The sequence below is a fragment of the Grus americana genome, chromosome 1 (genome assembly GCF_028858705.1).
Source record: "Grus americana isolate bGruAme1 chromosome 1, bGruAme1.mat, whole genome shotgun sequence".
Taxonomy (NCBI): Eukaryota; Metazoa; Chordata; class Aves; order Gruiformes; family Gruidae; genus Grus; species Grus americana.
The window spans coordinates 162,282,567-162,309,704 of NC_072852.1; the positions used below are offsets into that span (position 1 = coordinate 162,282,567).

The 27,138-nt window shown below is 41.0% G+C and overlaps 1 protein-coding gene across 5 annotated transcripts in view; it reads left to right on the forward strand.

Moving 5' to 3' along the window:
- The window catches only part of ABCC4 (ATP binding cassette subfamily C member 4), a 162,637-nt gene that overhangs the window by 14,986 nt on the left and 120,513 nt on the right, over positions 1–27,138 (forward strand). For all 5 annotated transcript variants that reach the window (XM_054832340.1, XM_054832358.1, XM_054832348.1 and 2 more), the window contains exons 2-8: positions 941–1,051; positions 3,282–3,402; positions 4,056–4,280; positions 9,264–9,353; positions 9,785–9,948; positions 20,524–20,649; positions 23,502–23,751. In XM_054832340.1, coding sequence (XP_054688315.1) covers positions 941–1,051; positions 3,282–3,402; positions 4,056–4,280; positions 9,264–9,353; positions 9,785–9,948; positions 20,524–20,649; positions 23,502–23,751 — 1,087 coding nt within the window. The remainder of the gene's footprint in view (positions 1–940; positions 1,052–3,281; positions 3,403–4,055; positions 4,281–9,263; positions 9,354–9,784; positions 9,949–20,523; positions 20,650–23,501; positions 23,752–27,138) is intronic.

Sequence of the window (27,138 nt, forward strand, 5' to 3'; positions counted from 1 at the left end):
TGTTGTTCTCTTTGGCTCCATCTCAAGAACAACTTGGTCACTTCTGTGCTTTCTGCCATGTATCTGTCTGCTCTGTGGAGCACAACTGAAACTGTTTGGACCTCCTTGACCTGTGTATCAGGCTTGAAAAAGAATCTAGGTGCATAAAAGCTAGTCTTACTGTTCCCTGGCAGTATTAATTGATCTAACGAAATAGTGCATTTTCCAACAAACCTACAGTAGTGCTATTACAATTTTTTTCAAAGTGTTCTCTTAAAATACTGAGCTTTTAAAAATCTTTCCACTAAGGAAACTGAGCTGTTAGACAATATTTTCCTTTTTTTGACCCTGCACACTGTGACAGTATGCTTTTTGTTTGTATTTCCAAACATGGGTAAGATCAGTTCTAGTAATATCCATTAATTACCCGTTTTTACACTTTAGTGGTTGTCTTTAAATTACTGACCTTTAATATTTGTCAAGATGGCAGTTAAACAGCAGTTAGTTTTTTCCTCGTGTAGGTGAATAGCCAGATTAGTTACAAAAAATGTCTTCTAATATGTATTACAATTTTATTTACAATTCTGTCAATATTTTAATAGTTGTATTGAGTTCTGGTTTTTCCTAAATATTTAAAGGAATGCTAATTTCCCTTAAATATAGGGAAACACTGTAAGAAAACAGTTGCCTTAAGGCCAAGAAGAGTTGTGCTGGCTGTCTGGATGCCTGGGAGTATGGTGTTATGGGGCATAAACAGCTTTAGGAAATGGGAAATGCTTTCCCATTTGTGAAATGAGAGTGACTTAATTTTTAGGTAAGAGAAAAGTACAGTAAAATGTGTGGATCTTGAGTGACACAGGAGAAGAGGAGGGAAGAAAGGGGTAAAATAATTAAATTAATACGTAAAGAAATTACTCTTTTGGTCTGCTCATCAGTTTATTGATAATTTGTATTTAAATAGGTGGTTGAATCCCTTATTTATTATTGGCCATAAACGGAAGCTTGAAGAAGATGATATGTATAAAGTGCTGCCAGAAGATTCCTCAGAGAAGCTTGGAGAGGAATTGCAGTGGTAAGGAGAAAAATAATTGTTCTCTTTCATTGTATTTCTGCTGGTGAAGGTGAGAGTCTTATTCCTATTCTAAAATTAAAAGAGGTTGTTGTAAAGTTTAACAAGGTCTGCTGTTAAAAATGCTGAAGAACTAAGAGTGATATTTAGAATTTGTTTACCATGGAAGCATTTTAATTTTTTAAACTTATCCATAGTGAAAATACATTAGAGTATTTCCATTATGTCATTTATAATTAATTTTGACACTTTGCAGAATACTTGGAAAAGAAGACTTTTCATCAACTGTTACTGCAGTAATCCGTAATAAATTAATGTGAGTCTTCTAGCCTGTGGTAGAATAACTGTGGAAACTTTTTCAATTTCTCTGTAAGGGGGGGGGAAGTTTTAGGGTTTTTTTTCTTTGTCGTTTTTTGTTTTGAGCACAAACTGAATTAAGTGACAGCTGTGTACCCTTTATATATGTGTTTATATATTTATATCTATGTTGAAAATATGCCACTCTCTGGTGAAGTGGATAAAATGCTGAGGACATCTAAAAGCTTGCATCGAGGAGGTGTTTTTATTTTGTTATAAATACTCTTTCATGGACTGTATACCAATTCATGTTGTCATGGACCCAGGAATATCTATCTTTTTAATAGTGAAATATCTTCCAAGAATAATAGTTTATGTAAATTGAACCTTGTAATAAAGAAGGTTTTTGTCTTCAAATAATCTTTTGTTAAATCTAATTAGAGGAAGAGGTGTCTTCTAGTGAAAGGTCGCCTCCCTATTAAGGAACTGTGGCCTTGCTATTTCTTGCCTTGGCACTGAAGGTAGAGCAAGTCAACTTTCCTAATAGTTTGGTTGGGATGAGAGACTCCTCAAGAAGTAAAAAGAATCTAGAAATGAAAGGTAATGACCGGGCCTTACATCATCCTGCTCTAGATGAGTTAACTGAAGAAAGAGCATCAGTGATAAGCTCACAGGAGTGCAGCTTTTAACATCTTTGTAGCTGGAGGGCTTTGCCAAATTCCATGGTTGTGTCTTGAGGCAGTTCAGGGAGTTTGCTGTGGAGGAAGATGGACTCTTTCCAATGATTCTTACAGTAAAAACACATGCTTTACATGAGTCAGGAAATGGTAGAAAATACAGCATGCAAAAAAAAAAGAGTGGTTTTTAATTCTTTAGTGTACTTGGCCAAGAAGCAGAGAGTATAATTCATGAATAGCCAGCTAAGGAAGTAGCCTTTTCTCTTGGGCCAACAAACCCCACAGAATATACACAGTTTCAATTCTGATTCCAAAGCATCTAGATAATAACACTATACTCCTTGCAACAAACAAACAAATAGTAAAAATTTAAAAAAAAAAAAAAAAAGTTTTCCTATCCGTATGGTATGCTTCAAACTTTTGTGCTTTGTTGCAAAATAATTTGGCTTTCATGCCTTAGACTCATTTCAGCCCTCAATCTTGCAAGGTCAGACGGTCTGGCAGAAAATACTTAGCTTCTAGAAGCAAGGGGGAGTATCCTGTCTGACAGCAGCATTCTTTAAGAAGTCTGCTTAAGTTCTGATACTTTTTTGTTAAAATCATGCTTGTTACTACTGTCTTTCATTTTAACGTGAACAGATTGTATCCTTTTTGTGGGCAGACACGTGGTAATGCAAAGGTCTTTGCCACTCTGCTGCTGTAATCCTTGCCTTCAGAGAGACGTGTGGAGTGTTAAGTGGCAAAACTGCTGCAGACAGTTCCCTCTGCTCTTGTGCCATATCTGCTTGTCCTCATCAAAGCAGGTGGTGGAAAAAAGAAAGGGCCAGACATGAGAAAGGGTTGTGTATCACAGCCTTTCTGGGGAAGTGTAGAGCTTCTAAGAAGATGAAGAGACTCCATGCTGGCTGCCTCAGTCAGGAGATCATATGATAATAGGCTCTTAACTAAAGTGAGTGGCTGTCTGAACTGAGAGGAGAAGAAAGAAAGGGTTTCTCATCTGCGAATGTGTCAAAGGTGATGATAGGCAACAGTGGTGAATTGTTTGTGATTATACAAGAGCAAATAGGCCTATAATGCTAAGTATTATGTGTTTATGTGAATGACAAAACATGACTATCTGTACACTTTTATATTTTTTGTTGTTGTTGTATAAAAGTGATCATGGCAATCTGGCTGTAAGTCTGAAAGTATTTTATTCCAGGTAATTGCCTTGTGATTTGACTTCTGTCCTCCAGCATGTTTGCATTTTTGTTTGTCAGGTACTGGGATAAAGAGGTGCAAAAAGCAAAAAAGAGAGGAAAACCGCCACATTTAACAAAAGCCATTATTCTTTGTTACTGGAAATCCTATTTAGTTTTTGGAATTTTCACAATGATTGAGGTAAGTGGTGTAAAATGTCATACAACGCACTTCTTAGCTAACAGCAGTGTGAAACTTGGCCTCTTAGATTGCATGATACATTCTGGTGACTTCATGCTGGGCTGTTCAGAGGCTCTGTAATGTTCATGTAGTCTCTCAGAAAAGTAAAACAGAGCTCCGGCCCCGCAGAGACAGAAAAATTGAGTCGTAACTGTGGGATTATGGATGTGGAACAGAGAGCTGATTTCAGTGCAATATTTTTGAGACGTTACAAGCCACTGACTTGCTTTGTAAGGCTTAGCTGTATTTTATGTATCTGAGTGGGGTGCCCCATAGAAAAAGGTTTTTTTGCTATATGTAAATGGCTGTAAAGGACGCATTCTCATCTTTAAAATATGGAAGCTTAATATATATTCATGCCATTTTTATAACATCAAAGTTTTTATTGACAATTGAGAAAGTTCTTTTTAAAGATTCAGCTAGATGTTAATGTGGGACATATTTTGGATTATGTGTTGAAAAAAATTGGCTTGACATTTTAGAGCACAATAAAGACAAAATAATACGGGATGTGACTTGTGGCAGTACTTGGCTCTTCTTTGCCTGGTTACAGACTTGGGCAGCATGGTATGATATGAAATTGTTAATACTTTTCCCCCTTCTTTTTCTTTCAGGAAACCCTCAAAATAATTCAGCCAATATTTTTGGGAAAAATTATTAATTATTTTGAAAACTATGATCCCTCAGATGAGGTAGCTTTGAATTTTGCATATTGCTACGCAGCTGCTCTGTCTGTGTGCACACTTATTCTAGCTATAATGCACCACTTGTACTTCTATCATGTACAGCGGGCTGGCATGAAGCTGAGGGTAGCTATGTGTCATATGATTTATCGGAAGGTAAGCAAACCTGTTTACAGGTATATTTGGCATTTGGCAGCTATTTCATTAGAGAAGTTTAAAAATACAGTTGTTATGTTCATGCTTGTAATTCTATTGAAGTTACCCATTTGTAGAAATGTAATGCGTATTAATATGTATCAGACCTTAAATGTATACGTGGGCTGTTGCTCTCTCTTTGGGTAATACGGTGTCTGAATGACAGCTTCAGTCCTCCTGGTGAAGGTGGTGAATTAAATAACCCTAAAGCCTAGGAGGAGCTGCTGATTTTTACCTGCTGGTGCTGGGGGAGAGGAGCCCCCCGTTGCCAGTGGAAAGGCAATGTGCTGGAGCAGTAGGAGGTGGTCAGCATGGAGCAGGAGAGGGGCAGAGCCCCCTGGGGATGCTGGCAGGTACTCAGCCCTGCAAGTTCATCCCTGGAGAGGAGGTTAGGCTTGGCTGTCACCATCTGCTTCAGCACTCTCAGTTGCCTAGGAATTGCTTCACTGTCCAGTTTTCACCCCCGCCCCTGTTGTGGTTAATGGTTATATTTTCTTCCAGCAGTGCTGTAGAGCTAGCAGTTGCCTCCTTTGTGGGTCAGAGAGGCTGCCCCCCCACATGGGTCATCCATCAGGTTAGTTCAGGGAGAGGCAGCAGTGCTGCGGTACTGCTGCTGCCCTCTCCAGGCTGGAGGGGATGCTCTGTGTCTTCACAGGCAGGTCCCTTTACCATCCCTCATATTTGGGGAGGGCAGAAAGAGAGGAGTGGGCAGAAGAGAGACGGTTCAGAATCAAGCTGAGTCCTAAAGGTGAGGTAGAGCCGTTTTTTCGTATCAATTACTGGTTTTACTGTAGAGCACTGGAGTCCTTCACTAAAGCCACTGAAGTGTGAGAAGGGATGTATGTTCAGGAAGCAGTGGTTTCTTTGCTCTCTCTGTGTCCTAATCAAGAAAAAGCTGTTGTTGACTACAGACGGAGCTGAGGCTGCTGTCAGATGGAAAGTGGAACAAGAGAAGTTATGGATATTATCTACAGGAAGGAATTGAGCAACATCCAGGATGAAATGCTGGCCCTGGTGTGCTCTAGGGAGCAAGCAACCCAGTTGTAAATGTCTGCTTCCCTCTTCTGAAGCTGTTGGCAATACCTAAACCATTGAGCCTGTCTCCACTCCCAAGCAGGCAGTCCCTGCTGGGGATGCTGGAAGGGAAGATGCCCTATCTTTCTAGCTTTAGTGCTGCTAGAATGGTGACCTGCTGGTTCTTACCTCAGTAAAGAAGTTTAATTGAAGGATCACGACTGTAAAGTTTCTTCAGAATGTAAAGAAATCCATGTCATTTTAACCATTAAACACAGGTACCATCCACTTAAGGCAAACACTTGCACTACTGGTATAGGTCATGCAAAGGTTTTGGGCAAAGCAGTAAAGTGAGGAGAGTAAAAATGGCCCCATTGTAAGTGTTGATTGCTTTTTATGCACATATTTATTCTCCTCCCTCTTCTGATACCTTGGAAATTATCCTCTGGGAACTCAGCTCTAACATGGCACACTGCTTTCTTGTACATAAACATCTCTCTAAGGTATTAATTTACTAAACTGATTATCATAACACAGTTTGCCATATACATATTTCATGATTTTCAATGTTGTTGTTGCTGTGTTGATGATATTAGCTTAGAAGCTTGGAAAAGAAACATTCATAATGTGCACCCTTACTTCTAGAGATGTGATTAAATGGAGAATTAATCTCCCCTCATCTCATAAATGTTTACTCCTAAGGGTGAAGGCTGAGGTTACAGCAAAACATTGATAAACCTTTCTAATAATTTGTCTTCATTATCTGAGGCTTCTAGATAGGTCATACTTTCTCTTTATCCTCATATATGCTTTTGAAAGAATCTGGATGCTAATTTACCAACACTTTTGTGGTGTTCGTTAATTGCGGTAGTAAATAAAAACTTGGATTTGCAAGGGTAAGTGGGTTGGATGAGAGAGCATCCTTCATAGAGAACTTCAAATGCTCATAATTCTTAAGTTTTAGACCCTTTTTAATTTCCTGGAAAGTTAAAATCTCATTTTCAAAAAACCTGTATTCAAACTCTAAGATGTTTTGTCAACAGTAAGAAGTATTAGCGATACACGCAGGAAGCTTGTTAACAAAAATGAAAATGGAATCTATCTCATGACTCACAATCTTATGTTTTAAAACCAAAGGCTACTTATGGGAGGCTGATTATTTTTTTTTTTTAAGACTTAACTTGTAGAAGTTCTGTGAGGTTCAGAGTAAACACTAAAGCAGTTTAAGCTGTGGAGTAGTTGGCTGAGACAGAAAGCAGCCAAAAAGGTGTTAGGAGTTATTTGACTGAACTATTACATTATTCCATTTCTATGGTCAGTTCTCCCTTTTAGTGTGCTTTTCAATTAACTATTTGGGGCAGGGAGAGATTAAAACACTAAGGTAGGAGTACAGAAGGCAAATAGTGATTAAAGAATTGAAACTGGGCCTGTGTAATTACATCTGGGGAAAAAAATAAGTTTAACCTAACACATCAAGTGTATAAACTGCTCTTATTAGTTCATATAATTAAAACCTGTTTTCCTTGAGAAAGGGTGATTGCTGGGGAATACATCTGTACGGAAAATTTATAGACAGAAAATCAAGCAGAACTTTGTGCTGAGAACAGGTAACTGGCAAATGTAAAATAAAATGTAAATTCAAACTACAGTTGCTTTTTAAAAAGTTGTGTGGCTCTAGATAATCTTCAGTAGTATTTCTTACTGTTGGAGTGAATTTGTAATTGTAACAGTCTTAGCAGTATTTAAAGCCACAGAGTACTGGCATGGGCTGTGACAGAGTTCATTTTCTTCATAGCAGCTCGTATGGTGCTGTGTTTTGGATGTAGTAGAAAGGAAAAGTACCAAAACTGGATTTTTGGGTAGAAATCGGTTGTGTAAGTAAAACGGCTGCTTTGTGTCCAGTGTTTCCATTTCCTTCTGTATACTTTGCAGTCTAGACAGGTCCGTTCAGCCAGGAAAATGTAAAGCTTATTTCACTTAAAAAAAAAAAAAAAATCAAAACCCAGTGCTACTTCAAAAGTAGTTTTGAAGCAGGAAGGCAAGAAAAGACTAAAACTGCATTCCCATTGCCGTTGGAAATGGCTGTCTCTTCCCTGAGAAGACAAATCGGTCGCAGATGAGCACCTTCCTTTTGGCTCAGGTGCTGTATGGTTCCTCCTGAGACTGTCTTGATCAAAGTGAACTGGGCTAGTACATTTTGAAACCATTTTCACTGCCTGTGTCTGATGTGGCTGGGAAGAAGTCGGAAAGGTGACTTGGTGGGTCTGAGGCAGACCCAAGCTATGGGCCACTAGCAAGACACCAGTGCAGTGTTCTCCTGGGTGGCTCAGGTGGACCTCAGATAGCAGATACCTCTGTGTCAGAAAGGAGTAAGTAGCAGTAGGTGCTGTAAACACATCCTGGTGGGCGAGTTCTTCAAACAGGCATCACTTGAACTCCTGTGGTTGTGGTCTATGGATTTCTGGGAGCTTATCGAGCTCGATCTGTGGTGGCAAGTAAACATGATAGAAATGTGGATGTGCTGTGGCTGTGTTACCTGCAGGTAGCTTCATGGGGGATTCGTCATTCGTATGAGAGACAAATGGCTTAAGACGGGGAATGAGGCAATGATTTTCTCAAATAATTAAATCTCATCTCTCATATACCCGGTATCCTAGATTTATTATTGGAATATCAGAGGAATTTCTTAGCAGAGTTTTAAATGTTTCTGCCTGCTGGTTTCAATGAAGTTAGGGATGGGATTCTTTCTATGATTAATACCTTTAAAACCCGACAGCGAGGTGCAAGAAATGTAAGACACTTTGTTTGAAATGATGCTTTGAATACTACTTTGATGCTCTTGCACCTGAATTAAAATACTGAAACAATATTTTTGAAAGAATTAGTGCTTTTCAGGTTAGGTTATTGATCAAAAAGGGATCCTAATAATAACTGTTAGGAGAGGAAGAAGCAGATGTGCACCACCTAAAAATGCAAAGTGTTTTTGAGGAGTGAGCTAGTCCTGTTGCAGGAAAACGTGTAACATGTTTTGTACATTTTTTTTACTTGTGCTGCAAAACTCTGTTTTCTTTGTAGCAGGTATAGAAAGAAGCAGGGTCTGTTATCTGCATCTTTGAGCTATTTCAGTTTGAATCTTTGCAGTAATGTTCAAACTGCATATTTCCAGATGTGATTTTTGGGGGGGTATTTTATAATCACATACTGTTTTTCTACTGATTAACTTATTAACCTATGAAAATATTTGATATTTACTCTTGTTGCTTTTCATAGCATATGCTAAACTTCATTTAATATTGTTTAGAAATCTTATGATTTTACAAGAGTTATTAACAAGGAAAATATCTATTAATTTTTAAAGGGATATTAAGTCTAATTTGTGAAGACAGAAAGATGGTTTGCCGCGTTAGCAAGAACGGATAGCGTAAAATGAATAGCTTGGGGTTTTTGTCTTCTGTCAGGAACCTCATTCAAATCAGAATTCTTTCAGTTGGCCAATGTCGTCCTGATTTTAATTTGATCTTCAGGTGGAGTTTTTTGTTCCTGTTTTGAACAGATGCTCATAATGTGAGGGAGAACAATACAAATCGAAAGTTACAGGCTTTTTTGTTTAGTTTTAATAACTTGCTATGTTGGTATTTTCCCATTTTTAATCACTTCAGACAACATGAAGACAGTTATGGCACTTTTCTTCTTGGAGTCCTTCCCTAGGCTTTTTTTTGATACACTCTTCTTCAGGACTTTCTTCAGAATATTTAACCTAACTCACATGTTATCTAAGGTTCTTGAAGTGTGCCCAGATATTCTCAGGCAAAAGCTGAGACATGCCTTCAGCTTTTGCCCTGTTATTGTATTTGTGTATTGAGTCTTCTCTGTATAGGTGTACTGTGCTGTATAAGCTGTGACAATTTGAGACTGTTCTGACTTTTTTAGGCGCTTCGTCTCAGTAACGTAGCTATGGAAAAAACTACCACAGGTCAAATAGTAAATCTTCTGTCAAATGATGTGAACAAATTTGATCAGGTAAGAAGTATTACAGATCTTTCCAAGGGGCTGGAGAAATTGTGGGGTTTCAGTGAAGAAGTTTTTGTTTACAACTGGTGATTAAGTGTTTCTTATGAACTTTTCTTCTAGTTGTTTCTCAAACATCATAGGAAGAGAAATAGTCTCTTAAAATATGGGAGGAAAACATACTACACTCCCCCCCAATATTTTCCTAAGCTCAAAGAAATATTGGTGCATGAAGATAAAACAAAATCAATGTGGTAATTTGCTTATTTTTTAGAGGTAGGGTGCCTCTGTGTATATTTAGGTCTCTGAATCTGGTGCAGAATTCTCACTGGACACCTCAGTACCTGCCACAGGCAAAAGTGCTTCCTCAACTTTGTGTTATTAAGGTGTAATTTTTTAGCTAACACCAAAAGCTAATTTTCGTTTCTTAACTATTTGCCTAGGTAACGATTTTCTTGCACTTTTTGTGGGCTGGACCAACTCAAGCTGTAGCAGTAACAGTACTTCTCTGGATGGAGATAGGCCCATCATGTCTTGCAGGAATGGCAGTTCTCATTATTCTTCTTCCTGTCCAGACCTGCATTGGGAGGCTTTTTTCTTCCCTAAGGTAAGGTCACACATTTTGGGTTGTAGGTATTTTCTGTCCTGAGTTTTAAAATATGCATACTGGATGGAGGTGGAGTACTGCTCTGAGATCAGCTTCTGTCTGGTGTGGTTTTTTGCGTTGTCTTTTAACTTTGATGATGTTTTTCATAATCGCTACTGGGAGGCTTCTGAATTGCTGTTTTGGGGGCTCAAAGTGGTCTGTCTTCCAGACGTGCTAAAAATATCTGCTGTCCAGTATATTAAAAAAGTTGGGCTACTTCTGTAGCTACCTTGCTGTAGATCTTGGCATAGAACTGTGTAACTCCTTGAGCTTTGCCTTCCTGCATTGATGCTTAGGGAGTGTTTACTACAAAGGAAATGCTGTCATCCTGCCATGAGTTGGACTTGCTGGGGTGATATGGGAGTTGTGGTAGAAAGCTCTGAAGGTTTTGTGTTCAAAGATCTTGCTCTCTCTCCTCCAAGACAGAGATGCAGAGAGGAAAAAGGGGAAGGAACTGAGAGAGAAAGGAAGAAAAAAATTTTGGTGGTGGTTTTGATGCCAGCTATGAGGTTTCTAACCTAACGTAAGGTTCTAGTGTGTGGAGACAGAAAAATAGTTTGCAGTAATTTTCCATTATCAGACATATTAAATTTATTTTTCTCTGACTTCCTCTAAAAAAAAAAAGACTTGCCTCAAGCGGGAATATTGAATTATCTTCAATGTTCTTGCTTCCTAACTTTTTTTCTTGTGTAATTGTCCTGGTTCTGGCAAGGATAGAGTTAATTTCACAAGGAGCCAGGACAGGTGAGCCAAGCTGGCCGGGGGCTATTCCATACCATGTGACATCATGCTCACCATAAAAGGGGGCCGGTAGGGCAGGGGAGGGGGCGGTTCTGGGATGGGCTGAGCGTCAGGTTGGTCGGTCGGTCATTGGATCGGTAAATTGTTCTCTGTTATCACCCATTGTGAATATCTGTTATCAGTACTGTTGTTGATTGTTTCCCTCTCCCTTGCTGTCCCAGTAAACAGCCCTTATCCCAACCCTCAAGGCTTTGCCGTTGTTTTTCCGTTCTCCTCCCCATCTCGCCGGGGGAGGGGTGAGTGAGCGGCGCGTGGTGCTCAGCTGTTGGCTGGGCCTAAACCATGTCAGTCCTTTTGGCGCCCAACGTGGGGCCCGAGGGGTTGTGATAACGACAAGTCTGACCCAAGTGTGTTAAAGCAAAATTGTTATAAGCATTTATGATGTTATTGAAACAGTCACTGGGTATAATGATGTTCTGTTTGGTCACATGGCTCTGGTTTGTAAACCCATGTTTACTCTATGTAATCCCTGTGGCGCTGTTTATCACCTCTGGGAGAGGGGTTCCTGTTCTCATATTTTTATACTGTGTGATAATGACTTATGATAAGATATCATCGACAGTCATGAGTCTGAGCTGGTACTTGTACGTAGCGTTTCTGTCATGCCTGTACCTCAGTCAGTATCTTTCAGAATTGATTTAATAATTGCACCCAATCTATGGGGAAGACAGGGGGGGATACCTTCTCCCACTCTTTCACCTCCCCTTTTCCCTTTTGGTTGGTTACAACAATTTTTGAGAATTTTGAATACCCTTGGAATGTTCAGGCCAGTATATTCCTATTGCTAGGTCTGCTGCATGTTTTCCAAGTCCTGTTCAGGGTTAGCAAAAATTGTTTCAAGGATACCACCCAGGGATCTTCCCCAAGGCTGAATGGTCAGGGCTGGCATGGCATGTGGGAGAGTATGGGCGGGTATCTAGAGACCTTTTCACCCCCAATGGTTTGGAGCTTCACTCCCGAACAACTGCAAGACCCTGATAAAATGGTAGAATATTTGAAAGGAAAATGCTGTGGGGATTCTGAGGAGACACAACTTACTGCACTGTGCTGGGCCCTGGCCACAATCTGTCAAACGCTGCTTGATAGTAGACAGCACCATCCAGAGGGAGAGAGCGGACCCACAGGCCCTGCAGCTGCCCAAGCCCCCGCAACAGGCCCTGCAGCTGCCCAAGCTCCCGCAACAGGCACTGTAGCCAAGCCAAAAGATCAACCCGTATCAGTAGCCCCTATACACAAAAAGAAATACACAAAGAAATCGGTTTGCTTAGTGAGAGATGATGATGAACCGGGACCATCACGAGAACAAGAAGAAGAGCCAGAACCAGAAGTGATCACCCGATCCCTGTCCCTGAGTGAGCTGCAAGATATGCAGAAAGACTTCAGGTGCCTTCCAGGGGAGCACATTATTACCTGGATGCTCCGCTGCTGGGATAACGGGGCCAGTAGTCTGGAACTGGAGGGCAGGGAGGCCAAGCAGCTAGGATCCTTGTCTAGGGAAGGGGGCATTGACAAGGCAATTGGGAAGAAGGCACAGGCCCTCAGCCTCTGGAGGCGACTCCTGTCAAGTGTGAGGGAAAGGTATCCTTTCAGCGAAGATGTCATATGTTGGCCAGGCAAGTGGACCACCATGGAGAGAGGTACCCAATATCTGAGGGAATTAGCTGTGCGGGAAATGGTTTACTATGATTTGGACAACATACAGGTGCCCACAGACCCCGATGAAGTCCAATGTGCCCGACCCATGTGACAAAAATTTGTACGAAGTGCACCATCATCGTACGCCAACTCACTGGCAGTCATCGATTGGAAAAGTGAAGAGGCACCCACAGTGGATGAAGTGGCTGGCCGACTCCGGCAATATGAAGAGAGCCTTTCTTCCTCCCTCGTCTCGGCTGTGGAGAAACTGTCCCAGGATGTCCGGCAACTCAAAGAGGATATATCATACTCCCCACCTGTACAGACCCGTATTTCAGCTGTTAGGAGTAAGCATTTTTCTGCTCCAGAGAGGGGATATAGAGCATACACACCACAAGGTATCCTGTGGTTTTATCTGTGTGACCACGGAGAAGACATGAGGAAATGGGATGGGAAGCCTACCTCAACCCTGCGGGCACGAGTACATCAGCTACAAGGCAAGACAGCTATACAAAGGGACTCTTCCAGAAAGAATGCCGCTCCAATTTCCACGGGGCAGCCCCCCAGACCAAGTGGAAGGCCTGATCGCACTTATGATCCTCTTGAAGGGACTTCTAAGTCCTTTTTGCAAGAGGTGAGTAGTGACTATGATGAGCAGGATTAGAGGGGCCCTGCCTCCAGCCAGGTGGAGGAAAGAGACAACAAAGTGTATCGGACTGTGTGGATCCGATGGCCTGGCACATCGGACCCACAGGAGTACAAGGCCCTTAGTGGACACCGGTGCACAGGGTACCCTAATGCCATCGAGCTATGAAGGGGTGGAACCGATATCTATTTCTGGTGTGACGGGGGCATCCCAACAGTTGACTCTGTTGGAAGCTGAAGTAAGTCTAACTGGGAATGAGTGGCAAAAGCACCCCATTGTGACTGGGCCATCCTGGCTCTGTGACTCTGTGCATCCTGGGCATAGACTACCTCCGGAAAGGGTATTTCAAAGACCCAGAAGGCTACCGGTGGGCTTTTGGAATAGCTGCCTTGGAAGCGGAGGAAATTGAACCATTGTCTAGTTTGCCCGGTCTCTCGGAGGACCCTTCTGTTGTAGGGTTGCTGAGGGTTGAAGAGCAACAGGTGCCGATTGCTACCACAGGTGTGCACCAGTGGCAGCACTGCACCGACAGGGACTCCCTGGTTCCCATCCACAAGCTAATTCGTCAACTGGAGGGTCAGGGAGTGATCAGCAGAACCCGCTCACCCTTTAACAGTCCCATATGGCCAGTGCGGAAGTCCAATGGAGAGTGGAGGCTGATGGTAGACTATCGTGGCCTGAATGAAGTCACACCGCCGATGAGTGCTGCCATGCCAGACATGCTGGAGCTTCAGTATGAACTGGAGTCAAAGGCAGCCATGTGGTACACCACAATTGATATAGCTAATGCATTTTTCTCGATCCCTTTGGCAGCAGAGTGCAGGCCACAGTTTGCTTTCACTTGGAGGGGCGTCCAGTACACCTGGAATCGACTGCCCCAGGGGTGGAAACACAGCCCCACCATTTGCCATGGACTGATCCAGACTGCACTGGAAAAGGGTGAAGCCCCGGAGCACCTGCAATACATTGATGACATCATTGTATGGGGCAACTCAGCAGAGGAAGTTTCTGAGAAATGGAAGAAAATAATCCAAATCCTGCTGCAGGCTGGCTTTGCCATAAAACGAAGTAAGGTGAAGGGGCCTGCGCAGGAAATCCAGTTTTTAGGAATAAGGTGGCATGATGGGCGGCATCAGATCCCAATGGATATTATCAACAAAATAGCAGCCATGTCTCCACCAACCAACAAAAAGGAGACACAGGCCTTCTTAGGTGTTGTGGGTTTCTGGAGAATGCACATTCTGAATTACAGTCTGATAGTAAGCCCTCTCTACCACGTAACCCGGAAGAAGAATGATTTCAAATGGGGCCCTGAGCAACGACAAGCTTTTGAACAAATTAAACAAGAAATAGTTCGTGCTGTAGCTCTTGGGCCAGTCTGGGCAGGACCAGATGTAAAAAATGTGTTGTACACCGCAGCCAGGGAGAATGGCCCTACCTGGAGTCTCTGGCAGAAAGCACCAGGGGAGACTCGAGGTCGACCCCTGGGGTTTTGGAGTCGGGGATACAGAGGATCTGAGGCCCGCTACACTCCAACAGAAAAGGAGATATTGGCAGCCTATGAAGGGGTTCGAGCTGCTTCAGAGGTGATTGGCACTGAAGCACAGCTCCTCTTGGCACCCCTACTGCCAGTGCTGGGCTGGATGTTCAAGGAGAGGGCTCCTTCTACACATCATGCAACCGATGCTACGTGGAGTAAGTGGGTTGCACTGATTACACAGCGGGCTCGAATAGGAAGCCCCAGTCGTCCAGGAATTCTGGAAGTGATCACAGACTGGCCAGAAGGGAAAGATTTTGGAATGTCGCCAGAGGAGGAGGTGACACGTGCTGAAGAAGCCCCACCGTATAATAAACTAACAGAAGATGAGAAACCATATGCCCTCTTCACTGATGGGTCCTGTCGCATTGTGGGAAAGCATCGAAGGTGGAAGGCCGCTGTATGGAGTCCTACACGGCGAGTTGCAGAAGCTGCTGAAGGACAAGGTGAATCGAGCCAGTTTGCAGAGGTGACAGCCATCCAGCTGGCTCTAGACATTGCTGAAAGAGAAAAGTGGCCAACACTGTACCTCTATACCGACTCATGGATGGTGGCCAATGCCCTGTGGGGGTGGTTACAGCAGTGGAAGCGAAACAACTGGCAATGCAGAGTCAAACCCATCTGGGCTGCCCCATTGTGGCAAGATATTGCTGCCCGGCTAGAGAAGCTAGTTGTAAAGGTATGTCATGTAGATGCCCACGTACCCAAGAGTTGGGCCACAGAGGAACATCAAAACAACCAGCAGGTGGATCAGGCTGCCAAGATTGAAGTGGCTCAGGTGGATTTGGACTGGCAGCGTAAGGGTGAATTATTTATAGCTCAGTGGGCCCGTGACACCTCAGGCCATCAAGGAAGAGATGTGGCATATAGATGGGCCCGTGATCGAGGGGTGGACTTGAGCATGGACGCCATCTCACAGGTCATCCATCAATGTGAAACATGCGCTGTAATCAAGCAAGCCAAGCGGGTAAAGCCTCTGTGGTATGGAGGACGATGGTTGAAATATAAATATGGGGAAGCATGGCAGATCGACTACATCACGCTCCCACAAAGCCACCAAGGCAAGCGGTATGTTCTTAAAATGGTGGAAGTAACCACTGGATGGCTGGAAACATATCCTGTGCCCCATGCCACTGCCCGGAACACCATCCTGGGTCTTGAAAAGCAAGTCCTGTGGCGACATGGCACCCCAGAGAGAATTGAGTCAGACAACGGGACTCATTTTTGGAACAACCTCATGGACACCTGGGCCAAAGAGCATGGTATTGAGTGGGTGTATCACATCCCCTACCATGCACCAGCCTCTGGGAAAATTGAAAGGTACAATGGACTGCTAAAAACTACCCTGAGAGCAATGGGTGGTGGGACCCTCAAACACTGGGACACACATTTAGCAAAGGCCACCCGGTTAGTTAACACTAGGGGATCTGCCAATCGAGCTGGCCCTGCCCAATCAAAACTTCCACGCCCAGTAGAAGGGGATAAAGTTCCTGTAGTGCGCATGAAAAATATTTTGGGTAAACCAGTTTGGGTTATCCCTGCTTCAGGCTAAGGCAAGCCCATCTGCGGGATTGCTTTTGCTCAGGGACCAGGGTGCACTTGTGGGGGATGGGGAAGTCCGGTGTGTACCCCAAGGGGATTTGATTTTGGGTGAAAACAGCCAATAAATTAAATTGTGTGATATCAATGGTATGACCATAAGAATCACCCAAAACTAATGAAGGATGGACTTTGGAACTAGAACTGACTTCAACTGGTGCCCAGGAACTTCATTGAAAATCACGTCTTTGACGTCCAGACTGCGAGCATGGACCATACCAGATACACCAGCTGTGGAGAAAAAAAAAAAAAAAAAAAAAAAAAGGACTTCAGATGCAGCGTGCATCAATCCAGCAGCACACACCATTGCTCCTGCTCTGAGAGACTGTAATGGCAGATGGAACCCAAAGCCATGGACTAAATGAACTTGACAGACATTTTAGAGCGATAGCCTGTAGAATTAAGGGAATGAGATCTGTGAAATAATCTGGGCATGACGTGATGGTATGGAATAAGGGGTGGATAATGTCCTGGTTCTGGCAAGGATAGAGTTAATTTCACAAGGAGCCAGGACAGGTGAGCCAAGCTGGCCGGGGGCTATTCCATACCATATGATGTCATGCTCACCATAAAAGGGGGCCAGTCGGGCAGGGGAGGGGGCGGTTCCGGGATGGGCTGAGCGTCCGGTTGGTTGGTCATTGGATCGGTAAATTGTTCTCTGTTATCACCCATTGTGAATATCTGTTATCAGTACTGTTGTTGATTGTTTCCCTCTCCCTTGCTGTCCCAGTAAACAGCCCTTATCCCAACCCTCAAGGCTTTGCCGTTGTTTTTCCGTTCTCCTCCCCATCCCACTGGGGGAGGGGTGAGTGAGTGGCTGCGTGGTGCTCAGCTGTTGGCTGGGCCTAAACCAAGTCAGTAATTAATCAGGCTCTACTTACATTGTGAGTTTATAAATGGCTTTTGTATCCAAATGGGAATATTTTTGTATTTCTTTACTGTGTATGCATACACTTAGTAGTGTTGTGCATCTTTGTTGCATTTGTATTCAGGGTGAATAAGTTTCTTTGGATGAGCAAAACTTTTTTTAGTGAGCTGCTGTTGTTTTCAAGTTGTATTTCAGGACAAGTTTTCCAGAAATATTGAGACTGGCATTGCCATTGCATGGCTAGGTATGAGGAGAGAGCTGAGACTTACAAAATGAGACCAACTCATAGACTTCCTTCTATTTGTAACCACTGTGATAGTCTTCAGTTATTATGCTCACGTGCTGTTTCTCAGATAATGAGCCATTCAGTGTTCTCTGTCAAATTCTTAGGTTTTTTAATGATAAAACACGTTTGTAGAACACTTTCAATATATTCTTGCCTGTGCATTTTCGCTGCATGTGTAATATGCAGACATAAGTATCAAACTATTTCACTGTTGGGTTTTTTGAGTTTTCAGTTTTTGAGGTTTTGAGCTTTGAATTATTAGTTAAAATGCTTAGCACTTAACTAGTGCCTGATCCATGGTGGTAAGCATTATTATCCCCATTTTACAGATGGGAAACTGAGGCACAAAGAGATTAAGTGACTTGTCCAGGGTCAGACAACAAGGTGACAAAAATCTCTTCTTGAAGGTATGTATTTTAAAAGTTGATCAGTGGCAATGTAATGTTGTTTGGGTTTTTTTTCCCCCATTCATTAACAGCCACTTGTTTGGATGCAGTGCAAGGGAAAGAATTTGTTAACCAGAAAAACTTGCTTGTCTACGTGTGCACAAATCTTTGTATTTGTGAATAGATTTGCAGTGAACAGAGTTAATGGAAAAACTGAAGTGGATTCCAGCTCCATAATGATGTGTTCACATGGCAATTGCTGGGAATCTGCATGGCTTTAAGGAAATCAGCCTATGAAGAAATAATTTAAGGATTAAAGCTTTTGCTAAAATCCAGGTGTGCTCAGTGTGGCAGCTAATTTGTGCTATTATTCAACATTGTACTTGTGACCCAGTGTTGTAAACGTATATATGCCTGCCAGTTTATGATGCAGGCATTAACTTCAGTGCTGTAGGAGTATGCAGAAATGGACTTAGTATCCTACGGAGTGGTAGGCACTGTACTATGCAGTCTTGCTTTTACCTGCACAAGTAATAGAAATTTTTCAAAATACACATGACATAATATCTTATTTGAGAAATAGTTCAATTATTGGACTGAAGACCATTTAATATGTATTTATTCACAAGAGCTCAACCCTTTCACTACTTAGCCATGCAACTGTAATATTCTCATTTAAAGCCTTTTTAATTTTTTTAAGAGGAAAAATTATGTGCAACTGCTGTGTCAGACATGATTAAAACCCACCAAATATGCCTTGTGAAGGAAGAAGGAATTCTACAGCTTGCTTAATTTAGAATGGTTATTACTATCATAGAGGGGACTCCTCAGACATTTAAAGAATTTTCAGGTCCTTTCCTATTGTGTTCTTAAGTATGCTATGTGAGCATGTGTTTCCCAGTCATCCTGATCTGCACATACTCTGAACTTAATATTTTTAAAACTGGGGACATGTCTTTCTCTGCTGTAAATTGCCATCAGTGCACTGGAAGTCTGTGTACTTTAAACCATTATATAATAACTCAGAGACTCTGTCTTCTGGTATGTATGTACAAAAATATGCTTTTTCGCATTGTAGAGGAGTATAACTTAAACAAAAAACCCCACCAAAACCCCACCAACCTCATGAACATTTTAAAGCAATTTGAAAGAGAATGGTTGCTATAACAACATTTCAGTGGTAATTGGTTTATGAGAACTATAGCCTTTTTGACTCACACCATTTAAAAAAGAAACCTCCATTAACTTTATTATTTTGAATCATCTTCAACCTTCTGTTAGTCTGGAGACGAAGCCTGGAAGTTAGGTCTGATAGGTGACTGGTTCAAAAGATTGCAGGCGAGAATTATTGTTTGCTGCTGCAGAGACGTGAACAACATGTGCTAAATTTTGCAGTGGTGGTGTGTTTATGGGGAAGAAAAGATAAACTCTTTCTTACATTCTTTGAGGAATGGTTTTTCTTTTACTGTTTCTTTTTGAAAAAGGAAAAGAGGACTTAGCAGAGATAATCTCGTTCCTTGTCAGTACGGTTGGTTGAAGCTAAACTATCTTCCTTGGTCCTTATTAAGAAGCCTTGATTGTATTAGGGCCAGGTTCCTGGTTCTCCTGTCAGTTTTTCTTGTCATATTTCTCAATACCCTGCTTCAGCCATCCTAACATTTATGGAACACTGGTGCTGAGAAGGTTTTTTTAAAATGATGAAGATGCCTGAAATTCTTTCTACTGAAGTGCTTTAAACATGGCTGTTTCTTCCAGAGTGTCAGAGAAATCTTACAGGGGGCAGGTTAAGCTGACAAAGCCCGACTACCCCTTCTAGAGAGCTTTTTTTTTTTTCCCTAAAGAGCTGCTTTTTTGGTGGTGTTTTGTTTTTTAAATATGATATCTGAATGTTAACTTTCACTGGCATATACAAAAAATAAGTAATTTAGCAGGAAAAGGTGTGTTTTATCAAAATAAGGCCTAGCATAGCTCACTATGTGCAAAGTATGTTTGTCTACATGAATTAATTCAGAATTGTAATAGGCTTTATTTGCATGGTTTATGCATTCATTGCATGCCTTCTAACTTCCAATGCTTTTTTTCCTAATTAAAACTGTGACCTTATTATTTAATTATATATACTTTCCAGTTTGTTCATCAGTGCAAACATAATGTGGGACTAAGATATATTTCCTTTAGTTTTAATTACAATTAATGCTTAAATAATATTTATTTATTAAACAAAATCATATCAAGATTAGCTGTCCTAAATTATAGTTTGTGTACTGTTACTAAATAATCTTTACTTTGACTCGAGTTAATCTTAAAAAGATGCAAATGGAGGCCAGTTTATTTAACAACCGTCAAAAGAGCCTTATGAGAAGGTTTGTTGTTTTGGCATTTCAAAACCATTTTTAAAAGTAATTTTCTGATTTTTTGTTCAGTTCTAAATTTAATATTTGTGATTTTTTTTCTTTAATTTGTGGTTTTTTGCATACACAGATATGTTGTGTAAGGAATACTATGTGTTGGCACAAGCTGACATATAATTCTGAACATTGAATCAGCTCTTAGTTCCTGAGAACAGGGAATGAATTCCAGGAATAGACATACCAAGTCTTTCCCCTGTGGGTCCACTTTAAGATACTACTTTAGGAAGAGCCTTTAGTGAAATTACAATTATATGAATCAACTTTACAAGTAAAAGCAAAAACTTTGTTAATATGAGTATGTTATGTGTTCATAAATAGTCTCTCTTGCTTTGAGAATCTGAGAATTTTGACTTTGTGCTATTTACAGAAGCAAGACAGCCACCTTAACAGATGTCAGGATAAGGACCATGAATGAAGTCATAAGTGGTATGAAGATAATAAAGATGTATGCTTGGGAAAAATCATTTGCAGAACTTGTGAATGGTTTAAGAAGGTAATCTTGGAAATATGCAGCTTGGTATATGATCTATATCTGTTTTCATTTTTTTACGTGTCAATAAGTGCATTATTTTGTGCTTTAAAGTGCAATTTACTTGAACTTCTTTGGCTTTTTTTATTTTAAATTTTCTATAGCAAGAGCGAAGGAATGAAAATGCATCCTAAAGGGACAGAAAAAGAAAAAAAAAATTATATTTATGAATACTGGGGCGAGGTGGGGTTTATGCTTCCTTTTACAGTTGTGTTTAAAACCAGCAACTAATAAACTACAGTAGTTGTAATTGAACAATTTAATCCTCACAGTTCTGTAAACAAAAGCAAGGAACCGATAAGCAGGCATTTCCCTTCTGAGAAATATATGGAATCTGACTTTCTGCCTAAATGATAGCATCCTCAGGTAGTACTCTGCTTCCCTTTCTGTATTGTGAAGTATTGCTCAGGCCATCTGGGAAGGTTGGAGAGGAGAAAGACAGGAGCTCAGCAGATCTCTAGTTGTTCCACTGGCAGGGCCAGCTGAGTTTGGTATCCTAAGACATTTCATTTCACAGATCCATCAGCATCTGATTAAAACTTATTCATAAATTCGATTTTCAATCAATATTTGCACTTTTACTTGACACTATAAGAGCATTCAGTGCTAAAGGATAACTGTAGGAGTTCAGGTGCATATTTCTCATCATTTAATTTTCATGTTAGTCCCTCTCCGGCATATGAGTAGAAGGTTATTATCCTGCTGTAGATTTTCTGATATTTTTTTTAAATTTGTTTTATTTGGAATTCTTTTTCTTTAAAGGGTTTTTTTTCCTTCACATGTGTGTGCAGGCTTGCAAACTTGCTAATGTTCCCTGAGATGTTTCTTGCCACAGGCATAATCCTTTCCTCCTTCAGATTATAGGATCCTGTGCTGATTGAATGTTCTTGACTGGTGGAAAGCTTTGCTCTCTTGCGTGGAGCCAGAGAGGATATTTCTTTATTGAAAGCTTCCTCAGTGGGTGTATTCATATCACTAAACTAGATTTCCAAGTTCAACACTTCATTAGGATTACAGGCTTCCTTTTTAATGATGGAGAGAAATAAGCTCTTCCAAAAGACATCTTGAGCCATCTTTCTTTTCTTTAAGGGCACTGTGGAAAACTGTAGTTAAAAGTCTTAAATTCAGCCAGGTGATTTATTGCCCAGTATTTCCACAGTGGCCCTTGACAGTTGCTAAGATGACATCTGAACTCCTCCGTTGCTCTTTTTTCCTGTGGCTGTCTGTATTCGTTTCCTTTGATATAACTCTGTGCCTTCAGACAGCGTAGTATATTATACACAGCCTGCGGGTAGGCTGTAATTTATCTGATATTTATGGAGAGTAGCACAAAGAACTTGCTGATTATCCACAGATAGTGAGAGGATTATTAGGGATTATTAGAGGATGGGAAAAGAGTTTCATCCAGGATTGTAGGAGTAATTGAATTAGACCCAATTCAAATAGTTTACATACAAATGTTCCTTCACTGTACTCTGGAGCAAAGATCAGAGATTGTGAGCCCTTAAGCTGAAAAAAATAAGTCTTTGAAACTCTTTGAAAGTCTGTCAATTCAGCCAATTTGGCAAGTATAGTGGGAAAGTTGCTTAACTAGTTTTCCAGTAGCACATCCTGCATCCTTCTTCTGTTAAGTGAGGACTTATGATTACACAATTTGAAGTAAATTAAGTTGAGTTTCTAATCTTAGTATATAGTTGCAAGTGGAAGGTAATAAAAATGATCAAGATTTTCCCTGAGAATTGCCAGAATATTTGGGAAGAGAAATTAGGAATTGTTTCAATATTGTATATTCTATCTCATTTCAAGCAGATAAAATTATAATATATAGGGAAGGAGTAACTTGTTATGGCTCTCTTGGTAAAGAAAAACTATTATTTTTATAAGAAGTTAAGTCTGATGACATCCACATTGTCGATAGTGCAGTAACGTTTTGAGGATTGGACTTGATGAGTCATTTAGTAGTAGAAACTAAAATTTGACTGAAGTGGAAATTGAGAACATATGCATCAGCAGCTTTTCAGTTGCTGGACGGAGAATTATGTGCCTGTGCAGTACTTAAATCACTGTTTAGCTTGGGTAATGGCTGGCAGAACAGTTTGCCTCACCGATCGGTATTTTTTGAATTATGAACCAGAATTCCTAGAGCAAAAGAAGCCAGGATCAGGGTCCAAATTCTGAAGGATTTAGCCTGAGATCAAAGGAAATACTGCAAATCCTGTAACACAGCTTGAGCAGCAGCAACTGAACAATAGCAGATACTTGGGCCATGGGTGAATTCTTGATCTTTTGGAAGTTGCCCTGTTTTTTTCAGCTGTAGAGCAGATGTTGATCTTATCAGGAGTTTTGTGACTGATATCTACTGGATTTTGATATTGGAAGGATAAGGAGTTTGTGGGCGCTTGGCCTTTATACAGTGGTTTTTTTCCCTCTTTGCTCTTGTATGCAACCCAGAAAGAGTCAAAGCAGATTAGAATCTGAATTAAAATAATAGTTTGACTAAAGCAGGGGAAAAAAAAGAGTTTTTTGGTTTTCTGTCTCTGAAAAATAATTATTTTCTATAGCTACTGTGATATTAAATATAACAATTTTCTGTGCTCAATTTCTAAGCCTTTTAAATTCTCTTTTGTATTTACCATATAGCACACTTTCTTTACAGTTATTTTTGAGTACGGTTCTTTACATATGAGTTGGGGTGGTGCGAGGGGAGGAGAAAGGATATGAAAGTAAAATCCCGAGGGTGGGTTTCCCTCATCCTACTGTTGAGGGCAACTGTAATGAGAGAAGTTGATGTGATTGTTTATATTTTGCATTTTTAGGAAGGAGATTGCCATGGTTTTGAAAAGCTCCTACCTTCGAGGACTGAACTTAGCCTCTTTCTTTGTGGCAAGCAAAATAACAGTGTTCATGACTTTCATGGCGTACGTGCTACTTGGCAATGTTATTTCGGCAAGCCGGGTGTTCGTTGCAGTGTCCCTGTATGGCGCAGTAAGACTGACAGTAACTCTGTTCTTCCCTGCGGCTGTTGAGAGAGTATCCGAGGCAGTGGTTAGCATACGACGAATCAAGGTATGGTTATTGGTTTGAATGGTATGTGGATTTCTTCTCTTACTCTGACGTTGTTTTAATGTCACCGAAAAAAGCAGCCTTATTTTAGTTTTGCAGAGTTTGGGATTTTTAATGGAATAACCTATTTTGAAAACTTAATGTGTTGCTGTGTAAGCATGTGCAAAAACATGAAACATGCTGTAGGGCAGGCTGAAGTCTAGGAGAAAAGTGTATGTGCAAAGAGGTGTTGTAGACATTTTTTGAAGTAAGAGGAACGTGTGCAGATATGTTGGGATTGGGAGTTGGAGAACAAGGAAGGCTGATGGGAGCTGCAAGATTCATATTCTGTGTGCACTGCACTACCCTGTCAGCTGTGAAGTACAGGTGTGAGCCCTAGCTGGTGTCTCGTGGCTGCTTTCAATACTGGAGTCAAGACTCAAGTTCAGTAAGGATGAACATCAGAAATGCTGCTGGTTTTTGGCAGAGGGACATTATTTTGTTTGCTTTGCTGTGTCTAGTGTGATGAGAATCAAATAGTCATGTTAGCGGTATGCACCAGTCCTTTAGCATAAACTACAAGAGTGAAAGATTTAAGTGCAAATTGTGTTTTGAGTTTAAAACTTAAAAAAATCCCAAATCAGGTTATCAAAATACAGAATTAAAGCATGCCAGACATGTTAGAACTTAATTGTGTGAAAAAGTCAGGTTAATCTGGTCTAGAATGGGGAAAACAGAAGTGTTTTACATGTAACCATATGGCTTTGCATAGTGTCACTATGCCATTTGTTGATGAAGGTAGCTTAAAATCTCCTGGTTTATTTTCTTCTCCATGTGCTTGAGTATAATAAATCAGTTTCTTTCTTGATAAATTTGCTAATTGTCCACAGGTAATTAAACAGGTGATCTTTGCACTTCAAAGCAACATTTTGTAAAAGGTGATGCAAATGGAGTTAGAAAAGGTTGTTGCGTGAAAATCATGACTACGGTAGTATTGTAGGCAGTAACATTTATTATTACTGCTTAAACTAAACTGTGGGAGTTGAGAGAAGTGTTTGGGATACTGGATGTTGCACGCTTGTCTTTTCTGTACTCTCACATGCTGTGTTCAGCTTCAGGGCAGCGCTCTTTCAAGGGATCTGATGTGCAGGTTGAGAGACATGGATGGCTGAAAAAGATTCTTTAGGAGCAGGAAAATGGTATTTGATCGGAGGTAGTGATGATCTGTTCCCCTTTTTTCTCCTGTCTCCTTTTCCAGCATATCTTAGTGGTCACAAGATTTTGCTCCTAACAACTTGCTCCAAAGCCCCTGTGCTTATGATTCCTTAAGGATGGTTTTTGGAAACCAGCTCCAGAATCGAGGTTCATTGGGCAGAGAATTGTCCTAATGAATCTGTAGCATCCTTGATGCCGTCACCAGCTTTTTAGCTTGCATTTCCTAAACTGCCCAGTTTTTCAGGGTTGGACATTCTGCTACTGAATGGAAAGATGCTGCCTGACCAAAGATGTATTACTGAAATGTAAATAAGTAGAAAGGAATTAGGAGGAGAAGAGAGTGGGCGATACATAAAAACTGATTAAGACGATGATTAGGTATATTTGGGCAAAACTGAAAATAATATTTTTTAAGAGGGTGCTTTCTCTTAGGTTTTGTAGAACAAGTGAGATTTTTGCACTGATCTTAAAGTACACTCAGATGGAGAGAAGAAAGCAGGGGATACTATGCTTCAGGTGACAATAAAGAATAGTCAGATGGGAAGTAGTAGACTTTCCTCCACATTCATTTATACATACATCGGAACTGTGTGGTAAAAAGAATATTGTGGTCTCCTTGTTGTGTTTTTTCACCTAAGCTCTCTTTTCCCCTCACCCTAGCTACACATTTGAGAGCTGGTCTGCATCTCTTCTTGAAGCTCATCCACTCTTCCGTGATGGAGCAATAGGCTCAAGGTCCCCTTGTGAAACAAAGTGAGAGCGGTTGGTTTTCAGAGAATTATTTTGGCAGACACACGGGAAAGAGGATGAGTTTCAGCTGGGTACAAAAGATAAAGGTTTGTCTTTCAAGGACACAGTCATATCTCAAGCTAATGTTTGTTTCTCAGCATCCTGTGGATGGTAGCAACTTTATTTTTCCCTGCACGGAAAGTCATTAAGTACAGCAAGAATGGAAGAATCTTTTAAGAGGATTTAAAGAGTCTCTAAGGCTTAAGTTACTTTACTGCATTTGAAAGTTTTATGTCTATTTTTCCTCCACTGTTTAAAATTCATGGTGTTAACCATGTAACTTTTTTCTTCATTTGTACTAGTTTTATTTGAAATCTTCCATATGTGATACTGTAACATTTGTGAGTTAAATGGCTAGCTAGGATTTATACCTGGCATGAATGCTACTGCTAGAAGAGAAATTCCTGGTAAACGCAAAAACGACGAGAGACCGATTCCTTGCTTATAACTGCCGCGGTATTTCAGCCATCATCTAAATCCAAGTTGCACTTCTGAGGTCTCTTCTGAAGCCACACACCCCAGTACTGACTTAGGCTGTGTTTGGAGTTTCTTTTCCTGCCTACCACCCTCTTAACCTGAGCTGTCTCTTACACACGTACCCGTTTGGGCCTGCCTAGCTACAGCAGTGCTCAGTGATACTCACCTGGCCGGAGAGCTCAGGCGTGTGGCTTTGCCCTTTTGCCTTTTGATGGAGTTGTATGTATACATGCATTGAGTTTGCAGGCTGCTGCTTTAAAATGCTCCAGTTCTCACTCCTCTCTGAAACGATACCTGCCAGCTGGAGTTTGGGCAGAACTGCTGTGCCTGGTAACACCTAGCAGTATTCTTCCTGCCCTCCCGTGGCTCCTGGCATCCTCCTCCTGTTTCTTCTTAGTTATTGACTTCTGTAAGTTTCCAGCAGCTATCTTATGTCTGCAAACTGCTAGCTCAGTACCTGTTAACTAGTCTTGGCTTCTAAGATCAAGGCCTTCCTTCTTTTCTCAAAATGTTGTCTGCTAGAGACCTATTTAAAGTCTTTATGCTCTGTGATTCAAAGCATGATAGAATTTTTAAGTGTTTTTGTCTTAAACTTGTGGTAACTGTTACCCTTGAAAATTTTCTGTAGAATTTACCCCTTTCCTTTCTAAATGTCTTTGAGCTATTTGTAATCTAGCATTGGGCAAGGTGTGCTAGAAGTGCAGCTGTGGTGCAAAAGTGCACATTTATGCAACTTGAAGGACAGGTTCTCTGACCGGGGTACAATGTAGAAGTACAGTAGTGAAAGTGCAATGAACCAGTTACGCAGGCGTAAGCAAGTTTTTTGTTAGTGCCCTAGACTTTAAAAGGAAGAGTGGTTCAGATAGTGTTCTGCAGTGTTTTTGTCACTGGAAGAGTGCTTAATAGGAACAGTGGACAGCCTCTTACCCT